The 12,021-nt window shown below is 41.6% G+C and overlaps 1 protein-coding gene across 3 annotated transcripts in view; it reads right to left on the bottom strand.

The window, feature by feature from the left end:
- The window catches only part of THSD4 (thrombospondin type 1 domain containing 4), a 702,916-nt gene that overhangs the window by 43,795 nt on the left and 647,100 nt on the right, over nucleotides 1-12,021 (bottom strand). For all 3 annotated transcript variants that reach the window (XM_059714825.1, XM_019477615.2, XM_019477616.2), the window contains one exon: nucleotides 1,613-1,786. In XM_059714825.1, the coding sequence (XP_059570808.1) occupies nucleotides 1,613-1,786 (174 nt within the window). The remainder of the gene's footprint in view (nucleotides 1-1,612; nucleotides 1,787-12,021) is intronic.

The raw sequence follows: 12,021 nt of genomic DNA, 5'->3' as shown, positions 1-12,021 counted from the left end.
CCTTCCCCACTGGGAGCAATACTTTTCAATTAGAATGAAAAGAAACACTGAGATGTTAGGACAAGGGGAGGTTTATCTTAGTAAAAGAGCACCAGGGAGCTGGCCACTGGCCCAATTTTGTTCTCTTCACCTGTCACGTCAAAACTCAGAGGAGCTAAACCAAAAACAACTTTTGTTTTTAGCAGTACTTTTGTCTTCTCATGCTTAATGCTTTGGCTGTGACCTGTATGCATCCCTGCAGACATTCAGAATTTGCAATGGCTCTGCAATGAACAGTCCAAAGAGGAGAATATGATGTTTTGGAGTATTTGGCTTCTCTTGAATGCCATAACTGGCACCCACAGCTTTCTGACATCTTTCATGAGGAAACTGGATCAATACATAATGTATGATGTTTGCTGGTTTAGATCAGAATTCTTGCAAACTCCAATAAGAAGGCTAAGACCTTGCCTATACTTAAGCAAAATTAAAGCAGAAAAATCTCACAGTTGTAGATGCGGTTATACAATCGTAAAAATACTTCTACCAGTACTGCTTGTTTCAAATCAGCAGTGTGAAGCAAGCTAGCATGGGCGTTCTGCTGGTATAACTGCATCTCCCACAAGGTTTTACTGGTACAAATATATCAGCAAAGTATCCCATCTCTTAACAATATAGGTATGCAAGCAAAAAAATAATTGTAGGCTGGGCCTTGATAGAGAGATTTTCCTTTAAACTGAAAGTGGAAGTAGAGAAAGTCTTCCACAATTCATTCCATCATTAACCTTAACTAGTGTCATTAATTGTTTGAGTTGTGTTCCTGTCCCATTAAATGGCAGTGACACTGTGGGATAGTAGTATTGCACTGGAACTTAGGGACAGGTTTTTTGGACAAATTGAACGAGACTTAATACTAAAACAACCCAAAGGCTCATGTAAAAACGTCATTCAAAAATATTTCTGCCAATATATCCTGAATTGTAGGTTGTCTCTTTGTTTCTCTTTAGGCAAGAAACACTTCCTTAAAAAAAGTTTGTTTCCAAAAGTGTTGCTACTTATTTTTCACTTCCAGTGTGAAACTTGCATAGTATTGATTAGGACTTAGCTTAAACTGACTATTGTGGGCAAGACCATGGGGATACCTAGATTTGGAGTGATGGGTAGCTTTAAACCTCTTTTCTGTTCTTCTGTTTTTGGGACCAAACAAGCCTGACGTAACTTCTCAACCTAAGGTTGATTCATGTTACGCTTGTTAAAAGAAATCTCTACATGGAGGAGGCAACAGGTGGCATAAATCTGGTTATGTTACTGTATGTCTCCTCTGCAAGGAGTCCCCAGCTACCCTGTGGCAGTGGCACAAAGGGGACAAAATCTGGTACTATGTCTTTAGCTGAGAAGAAAAAGTAAAGCACTAGAGAAACAAAATGACTTTATTTTCCTGCAAATGCTCTGGTAAAAATAAAAGCAGAGGGGAAAAAAATACTGAAAATCAGCTGAATGGAACCTAAAAATCATTTCTCAAAATACTTTAAGGGGAGACATTTACAGGATAGCGCACCCAACCAGAACTTTCCCACTCTAAAGAAATCTTTGGCAATCAACATATAAACATCTATTTTAATGTAAAATGTACCTGACTCCAGCTCCCAGCAAACCACTCAACTTTACCCGCACAGGGTCCATTGTTACAGGGGGTTGTTTCAGAAGGTTGATTATTCCCACAGCCCTCCAATGGCAAACTGCTGACATGGTTGGTCATACAAACTACCGAGCGCGTTCGTATTCCATCACCACATTCTGCAGAACACTGCGTGACAAGAAACAAAATAGACAGTCATTATTCCCACTCTTTGAACAGCTGCTCCCAATGAAATGAAGGAGAGCAACCCTGGAAAGGTTAATGATACTCTTCAATGTTCATTATTACTATTTGTAATCCAGTTCAACATTACTGTTCCCATTGTGTATGTATTTCAGTTATGCCTAAAAGCTTCAAATCAGGTCAGGACTTCATTGTACCAAGCACTGTACAAACACAATAACAGACAAACGCTGCCCTCCAGCTTAAGTTTATAATCTAAACAGTCAAGGGAAATGAGGGGTGAAGTGAGGAAGAAAGGAAACAAGTTATAAACAGAGCAATCATGATGGTGGTTACTGAATGTCATTATAGAGCTTTGCTTCCTCCTCCCCCTGCCCCCGCACCTTTTTAAAAAAATTAATTACTTAGAGTAGAAGATGGTATGCCCAGAGGGCATTGGCGATTGTGTGCATTAAGCTAAGAACTTCTCAACAAAACAATTCAAGACATTCATGGCTCCACTTGGTGCTTCAGGTAGGACATTCAAGAGCATGTCTGTACCTCAAACTTACCAGTCTAGGTAGGAGCACATTCAAATACTTTGTGACTAATGACCACCCAGAGCACCATAATACTCTGACTACAGTATGTCTGGATTTAGAGGTAGTACAAGTGGAGCAGCTGCCGCCTGGCATGGTAAGTGCATGGTACAGACATGACCAAGTTTCATAACTGGGTGCTCAAACTGCCTTACAGGGGAGGGGTGAGGCAGCTTGAACACGGAGGGCCTTATGATCTTTCCTAGAAAAATCTGGGACTGCCTCTGAAATTCCGTTTCCCTGTGGGTGGTGGCAGACTATGCCCTAAAGCAGGGGCATCAAACATACAGCCCATGGCCCAGACCCGGCCCATAGAGCCATATTGGAGACACATGGAGCATGGGCTGCACCCCTCAACAGGTGTGCTGCAAGCAGCACTTAGAGGCAGTCTGGGGCACTGCACGCAGCTCATATCCCAGACCTTCTGTGCCGTATGCAGCACCAGGTCCAGACCATGCACTACAGGCAGCACATGCCCCATCCTGGCCCCAGGAGCTGCATGCACAATGAGCCCCAGGGCCAGCACATACTTCTGACAATATTTATTGTCAATAATTAGTACATCAATCCTTTCACTGTTAAACTACCAGCTACAATACATGTGTTTATGGTCACTTCCCTACAACAAGCTTCCACTATATCATCCAAAGTATGGCCTGTTTCTATAGATAAAGTAGTTACTAAACAGTAGGGCTGTGCAAAACGGGCCCTATTTGATTCAGATTTGGCCCAAATTGGGAATGGTAATTCGATTCGTTGATTCAGATCACTGTCCCCGATTTGATTAGGCTGAATCTGAATCTGAAGATTTGATGCTGATTCGGTGAATCAGCAATTCAGACACAGGCACAGCTTTAAAAGTTTTTTCTACGTACCTTGAGGTAGTAGCACGGCTCGTGATCGCTGTGATGTTGGGGCGGATGGAGCGTCCCACAGGGGCATGGGGGCCTCTCCAGCATGCTTGGCAGCAAAACCAGAAGTAATTCTGGTCCACTTCCGGGTCTGCCGAGGAGCACACTGTGTCCCCCCCCAGCTCAGCAATCAGCTGCAGGGGGATGCCAGGTGCCTCCTCAGACCCAGGAGGCACCAGTTGCTGAGCCAGGGGGCGCAGGGGGAAGGTCCTGCGTGCTCCCTGGTGGACCAGGAAGTGGACCGGAAGTGCTTCTGGTCCACTTCCGGGTCTGCTGCCAAATGCGCTAGAGAGCCCCCCATGTTTCTGTGGGATGCTGCATCTGCCCCAACACCACAGCATTCAGAGCCCCTGCTACCTACAGGTACGTAGAAAAAACCTTTAAAGCTGTATCTGTGTCTGAATTGTCAAATCTGCCCAAATCGATTTGGAGGCTTCCACATCAATTCAGAGAAATTAAAGGGTCCTCTGATTGGATTCAGATTTGGAGATTCAGCCACTGAATTGAATTAGGGACCGAAGCTTTGCAATATCCAATACCTGCATACATACATATGGTATTGTTTCAGGAGACCATATGATAGTGCTCTCTGCATCTCATCTAGTTGCCTATATAGTTGCAAAACTATGTATAAATAGCCATCTCCTTTCATATGTTCACAGCTAGGATTTTCAAATGAGCCTAAGGCATTATGCCACAACTCTCACTGAATTTCATTGGGAATTAGGCACGTGACTGCTTATAGTGCCTTGCAAATCCCACCAACATCTTTCTTTCTTTTCTTCAATCACATTGGAAGCTGTTTTTTCCATGTAGAATTATTGCTGAAAGATTAGTTCTTTTAGAGTTTGGCCTGACTTCCTTCAGTCCATTTTAATTCAATAAGATGCAGCAATAAACTTTTTCCTATTAAAAAAAAAAAGTAACCATATCACGATGTCCCCACCATAGAAAACTACAGCAAAATCAGTTATATAGAGCTTGATTTCAGGCATGGCTGTAAGTCTGACTAAGGACTTTAAGAGGAGCATTTGCTAGGTCTGAATAAAAATCAGTTTTTCATTTCATTTCCCAATTAGGCATTGGCCAGTCACCTATCAAGTATACATTCAGATATAAGCATTACCTACACAGTCCTAGGCTAATTTCAGAAAAGAACAAAAGGTGCTCAAAGGACTCAGAAGCCAAAGGTGATGATCAAAACGAATGGTGTTTTATGGCCTTAAAATCTATGAAAGATCAGATCCGGATCCAAATGTTTAGACTGGGAATTTTCCTTTGGCCTTTATCTAGTTATCCAAGATGAAAAGCTATAGCAGTAGGAAAAAACATAGCCAGTGCACAGTATTTTTGTGTAAGACATACAACGTGCTTGAAGTTTCCAAATTTATAATTGCTAAAGTTTGCAAATTTTGAAACTTTAACTTTGCTACTGCATAGGTAGCTGTCCAGATGCATGTGACAATATCTGAAAGTGAGACCAAGGCAATACGCTGCTCAGCGTGGGGTAAATTCCACTTAGCACATTATTTTAGCTCCTTTGTACACTGCCCATTGATTTACTTCTCTATGGAGCAGGGCTCTAACATTCCATTACCCCGGGCAGCTTCAAATTACTGTCATTTCAAAATAAAAATCAACATGCCAGAGAAATATTTCATTTGGTATTTGACATATAATAAACTCAAAATTTCTTTGCCCATTTTTTTCCCATATATTTTTTCTAATTGCATTTGATATTTTATGTCTGGATCATTAAAAATAAAGAAAAACCATGTGCTGCTTGCTGGAAAATGTGTGCAAAATTGAATTTAAACAGTTACAAGCAGTTATATTATATTACACTTGCAAAGAAAAGCACAAATAAGCATTTGTTACATGTTAGAAAACATATGCTTGACTGGCATCTGCAATTTTATTTTTAACATAATTTAATTAGTTAGTGGAAAGTGCATTGCTGCTAGAGTGTATAGAATATTCCTCATGAATGAAAAGACAGCTCTGGGTTATAACTGTTTCCTTTTTATATTTATTAAAAATAGTAATGATAATGGGACACCAAACAGACCACTAGCTTGAACCTAACTCTAACTGGTAGTGACCGAAAGATGCCATCATCTGATTTCTGAGCTGGTGATTTTCACACTACCAAAGTGAACAGTCAGGTGCATCACAAAAAAAAAGCCCTCAAAATTAGCATAAAGGGGTACTCTTGTTGGACTTCCCAACAGCAAGGCCAATAACAGAACATGCATTTGAGAACAAACTATCCTATCAGCTGAAACCTAATTTTAGAGTGGTTGAGAATTCAGGGTTTAAGGATATACTTGCAAGCTTTGCTACAGTAGGACTTAAGTGCCTGCAACTTCTTTCTTCACCTAAAAAGTAGTCATTCCACCTTTTTGCTATGTGATGCATGCAAGCTAGCTAGAACATTTCAGCTTTATGTCAGGTATCCCACCACCCAGCATGTTATTGAACATATTTCTGATTATGGTGACGTGTGTGTACATAGTCATGATGGACTCAATGAGCCAGGAGGTCCCTTCCTATTTTCCTGTGTCTCTTCTCTTTTGTGGATTGGCAGTGTATCTAAATGTAAGTATAATAAGCATGATTCTCAAGAATCATAGTGTATAAGCAAATCTGGGAACTTATGTTACATGAAATCAACACTGACTTTCTAAGGATTAAAATGTGTGATTGTTCCCTACTTGTCCTAGTTAATGTTAAGTGTTTAACTAATCTCCATAAATAGTTGCATTTCAGACTAAGTAGAAATATGTCTTGTGGCCACTTTCTATATTACACAACAGAAAGTTTGCTCAATTATACCTTATGGTTGGGGAATTATCCTGAAAATAATTTTCTTGTTTCCAGGTAATTTCCATTTGACAATCTAATTTGCTTTCCTGCTTCTCAAATAAAACAGAATTGAGAAAAAGTTTAGCCTGTGAGGTTCTCCAGAAATTCTCCATAGCCTTCTATTTTTAATGATTATGTATGAGCGGGGCTAACGTATCAAATGACAAAGGAAATACCAAAAGGGACGGTAAGGAGCTGCCCCACCCCATACTGCAAGATTTTACTATAGAATAATTGCTCACAAAGGATTTGAGCTGCAAACTGAAAACCTGAATGCTTCTCCATTTCATATTTGGTTTTTCATGTTGGTTTTTATTTTATTTTTTTTAAGTAACTAAAAATCCCCTGTGAGACAGCCAGGCTTTCCAGAGCCCAAATGTACAGAGCAGGGAGTGTTTGGATAATACTAGTATTCCTTCTGGTTTTATAGTTCATGTACCCACTTTGGGCTGCTTTGCATTATGTGCTATTGATCCCTCTGCATTAATACCAGGTAAGTGGTACAAACTGAGACCATCTGGCACATTTCAACAGGAAAATGAAAACCAAACAACTACTTCTCTTTACTGCTCCCTACCTCAAAAACATTGCATTCTAGGGCCACATCTACACTACAAAGTTATGATGACATAGCTAAGTCAGCTTGAAATGTAGAAAGATCTTATTTCCTCATCAACCTACCAATATTGGCAAAACTCCTGGCATGGACACAGCTATGCTGACAGAAGAGGGATTTAGTTAGCTTGTGTTGCATGGAAAGGTGTTATAATGATGGCTGACAAAAAACACTCTGTCTTCATGAGGGGGCTCTGCCAACATAGCAATGGTGAACTTTGAAGCACAGATAAGTTTGAAATTTTATTTTATCTTTCTTATTTTGATGGGCAGAAATTCCTTCAGACAAGAATGAGTGTTATCTACCCTGATACTCAGAAAAGCCAGCTGCTTCTCCTGTTCCTGAGCACTCTCCCTCGTCAGTTCAGTTCTACAGATTTTTATTTCCTATCTTTAAAAATAAAATAAAATAAAAATAAAAAAGAATTTAATGTTTGTGATCATTGTCAGAACAGCAGCTTGGAAAATTAAGGTCTGATCTTGCAGTACTTGTAAAGCACTTGTAAGTAAAAGTCAAAGGCAGAAGCCCAATTTTCTGGACCAGCACAGCATGTGCTATGATACTGCAAGCTTCTCCACATTGATATGCCACTTTGGAGAGACTCTGAAAATTCAGTGTCCCATCCTTGTTCTCATCTGAGGCACGTACAGACATCCAGTTTCCCTTGGGAGAGTTGCTGCTAAACCATGAATGTACAGATGTTCAAAAATCTCTGTCCCAAAGCAAAAACAGCCTCTCCAGGAGAAAAATAACCTGGGAACAAGCAGGGTCAAATCACTAGCAGGAATGTCTCTTGGGAGAGCAAACACATTCTCTTCCAAGAGAAATCACTTACAGTCCTCCAGCATCTTAAGACACTCGAAGGAGGTCAGTAGTTTGGGGACAGTTCTGTTCTCTTTTGAAAATCTAGTTAAAAGTATCAGACTCGTTAGTTTGAAATCAGTTGCCCTTAACACCTTCAGGGATCTGGATATAAGGGACTTACTAGTGAATAGGTGACTCATATACAAGTGTATTGGTGTGAGAGAAGCATAACCTTAAAAGGCAGATCTCTGTAGCTCATGTCACCATGATCAGGCAGACTAATTCTGTACTCTGTAGTAAATCATGTCACCTCCCAACTAACAGAATTTTTCCAATGAGGTCTTGAAATTTCATTTGAACTCCGAATGTCTCTACTAAGTCAGTGGTTCCCAACCTTTTTAGACAGCAGACTGGCAAACCGCGGACCGGAAGTGACCATGGGCCAGAAGTGACCACGGACCAGCATACTGCAGACCGGAAGTGACCGGCATACTGCGGATCAGCAGCCAACCCTTTTTTATACTGAGAAGTCAATATAAAAAGGGTTGGCTGCTGGTTCACAGTATGCTGGTCACTTCCTGACTTCTGGTCTGGCAGCCAACCCCCCTGCAGACCAGCAGCCAACCCTACATGGCCCGGGGGTGGGAACCTCTGTACTAAGTACTCATAAACAACAAACAGGCAATGATATTCCTGCAGAAGGTTCATACCTTATCAGTTGACCCTATAGGAAATCCCCAAATTAATTTCCTCTAATGTATAAAGGCACAAAGTTACTATAAAGGAAAATGGACACCTTAGCTTTGGCTCAGACTAAAGAAGAAGGTTTTAGACTTTGAATGCATTGAATATTTTAGAAATAAGAATGAATCAGGTTGCATTTTGATTTAATGAGGAGACATCCTCTGGGACAGATTATTCCATACCCATGTACTGCAGGGACCTTGCACCTTCCTCTAAAGCATATGGTCTCTGAACATTGTCAAAGACAAGGTACAGAACTAGATGGACTAAGCAGTCCCTATGTCCCTAGCTGTCTGAAACACTAAGTCTACTTGAACTACTCAGAATCTACGTGCAGGAAAAGTATACAAGGTAGAATGAAATGAGCTAATGCAACTGAGACCTGGGAAGCTTTGCTGAAGTGGTTGTTAATTCACAATTCATTGCCAGAAGTTTATTTATGTTCTCACTCCTACTACATTAAAATACAGAACTGACCAAAACTGTCCCACAAGTCATAAAAATACAATAATTATTCTTTGAAATCAACTGTTTCCCTACTTTATTTATTATTGCCTGGTTGCTGCATTAAATATTACTAAAAATGACTGTTTGAACTTCTATTGTCCTGAGGGCTTGTCTACATGGGGATACAGCTCAGAATAGCTATTTATATATTAGCTTTCTAAACAGATGTTCTTATTTTGCACTCAGGATACCTCAGTGTGTTTTACCTTACTCTTTTTTGGAAGCAAACTCAGCTGAACTACACAAAAGTCCTCTGAGTGTGAAAAAGCAAGTCTACAAGAAGAACTGGTAGAGAATAGTTACTGTGCTTTAAATTCACTTTCTAGCTTATTTCTCAATATCTTTGCCATGCAAACAAGGCATGAGGAGTATTTTGCATGAGGGCAACATCCTACTACCAGCATCCCACCTCTAGCAAGGCATATGTATGACCTGTAGTAATTGTTTAACTTTTACCTTGCCCTGATACAAGAGAAATGTTTCTGAAAAGTAATTCCACTAACTTCAGAGTGACTATTCGTATGAATAAGTATTAATATGATATACGGCAAAACAGTACATGATTCTGAAACCAAAAACATTAATACAACTAGTAGTAGCTAATGTCAAGCAGTCAGGGATGCTGAATAAAGGAAAGGAATGATAGGTATAACCCAGGGAATTATGCACAGAAAAATTCAAAATTATGTGCAGAAGAATTAAAAATGATGTGCTGAGTCCCGGGGGCTGCACATAGTGGCCTGGAGTCAGCCCAGCCTAACTCACTGATGTGCACCTTCGGACCAGACTGGGTTGGCTTTGTGCCAGCACATAGGCTCATGACACTACAGGTGGTAGCCACGTGCCATCAGGCCAGACTGGGCCAGCTCTGTGCCTCCACACGGGGCTTCCAGCACTCCAGCAGGAAGCCACACATGGAAGCACAGAGTTGCATGCCATCAGACCAGACTGCCTCCATATGCCACTTCCCACTGGAGTGCTGGAAGCCCCATATGGAGGTACACAGCTGGCTGGCCTGGCCCAATGGTGCATGGCCCACACCCACCCACCCACCCCCACCCCTATGTACACTGACAAACCCCATGCTCACTCCCACTCACTGCAGGCAGGAGCTCCCCTCCCCACTTATCAGCTGTCCAGTTGTGTGCCACCAAGTTCAGTGCCTCCAAAAGAGGCTCCCAGTTGGAGTGTTGGGAGCCCTGTGGAGGTGGAAGCACAGAGTCTGCCCCAGTTATGTATAGTCATGCATTTTATGTGCAAAATTGCATGGGCACATAATTGCATAATTCCCCAGGGTGCACATAGGTTTAAACAAGTTCATTTTGGTATTTTAATAATGGCTAAGAATTTGAGTAGAAGCAGCATCCAAATAAAAAAAAACAAAAATCATCCAACCAACCAACCAACCAAATCTCCTCCCCAATAAAATAAAAATGTTTTCTCCTGAGTCTAGGGAAGTTTATGTCTAAGTCATGTCGACTCCTTTGAAATTCTAAATGATGGTGTTTTAGAGAGGAAAATGTTTATATAAAATAGCAGAGAAGCCTGCAAAGGTTCAGAAAGAGTGTAAGTTTAGTTGTAGTAAGGTATGCAGCAATATTCATAAATGCCAAGGTTTTTGTACAGGTCAGAGAATTATTGTACAACCAAGCAATTAGAAGGATAACTTGAGTGTCCTTTAACATTACTATCAGAGGCATTTCAGATAGGAATTTCAATTATCAGAACAACTTAGGAGGCTACCTAGTGTACCTGCTTCCCTCCTAAAGAACTGTGGCTACTGAGTTAAAAATCACTAATCCTGCAATTTGAACAAAGAAAGGAGAAAGAGCTTTGGGCAGGAGGTGTGCTGAGGCACAAATAGGGAGGAGAAAATCAGTACTCACAAGGGAATATTTGTGACTTTTTGAGAAAATGACTGGGACTTGGTTGTAGCTTGGATCCATGAGGTACATGACTCAATGGTAATTTGGAGATAGACATTGTAAAGCACCAAGTGGCTGTTATAAAGCAGTAACAAGCCAAAGATGAATGATGTAAACATCTGTGTGCAGGCTTGGCACATTTTGGATTTGGTGCTCAGTTGGCATAATAGGCCCCTGCAGGCTAAATGGACACAAGGCCTAGGGACAGACATTCAAAAAGCCTGAGCCTGAATTGATTCAATCTTTGCAGTTTATTCTAACCTGGCTAGGCTGAACCAGTTTGTAACTGGACAGATATTCTATCTGGACTGAGGAAATTCAGGCACATGCCTGCAGGGGCTCAGACTAGAAGCCAGGGGTTGCTAGGGCAGCCCTCCCTTCCCTTCAACAGTGCTGAGCTGAGGGGGGTGTGGCCAGGCCCTGGTAGGACCTCTGATTAGGAAGGTCTGCCTGCACCATCCCAGGCTTTTCCCCACTGGCTGCTCAAGGGGTGGGAGTATCCCCAACCCTGGGCTAGTCCTGCTAGCACTCTGAGGCAAGGGAGTCGGGGGAAGGTATGCAGTGCATACATCTTTTGAAGACACAGAGCTTTTCAATCTCCCTCTCTGCGTCTTTATACTGTCTGCAGCAAACTGACAGGCAAGCAAGCCAGCAGGGAGCTGATAAGTGTTTATCATTCCATCAGCAAAACAATAGCCTATCTCCATTAGTTCAAACTCTTCAACAGGAGATGGGAGGGAGGGAAAGGGGGATTCCCCCTTCCAGAAGCGAGCAGTGAGGGAGGGCAGGGCAGGAGGAAGCCAGGCAGATCCTGCTGTACCTGCAGTCTCTGCTGGAGCTACAGCCAGGGAGCAGAGGGGAGATGCCAGCTCTGCTGTGGATCAGAGAGCCCTGCCCAGCCCAGACAGCATGCTGGGATGCTGGGGGATTCTGGTTTAGCTTAAACCATCAAGGGGTTTGGGACAATTGCATAAATTGGTTTGATCCAAATCAGTTAAATCTGATACTACATTCAACCAGGTTTATTTCAACCTGGTTTCAGACATTTTCAGACTGGTTTATGAGCACTGAACATGTGTTCTGTTACAGGTTTAAATCAGTTTCTGATCACTTAAACCAGTGTAATGTCTGTACCTGGCCACAATGAATCATGAACTCAGTCTCTAGAGAAACGCATTGTTTTACATTCCTTAAACAGATCTTGATGAAAGAAACTTCAGAATATATGTGTGGTAGAAATTAAGAAAAAGTTTATGTTCCTGTACTGAAA

This window comes from Alligator mississippiensis, chromosome 11, assembly GCF_030867095.1.
Source record: "Alligator mississippiensis isolate rAllMis1 chromosome 11, rAllMis1, whole genome shotgun sequence".
Taxonomy (NCBI): domain Eukaryota; kingdom Metazoa; phylum Chordata; order Crocodylia; family Alligatoridae; genus Alligator; species Alligator mississippiensis.
This window is presented reverse-complemented; position numbering and strand designations above follow the sequence as displayed.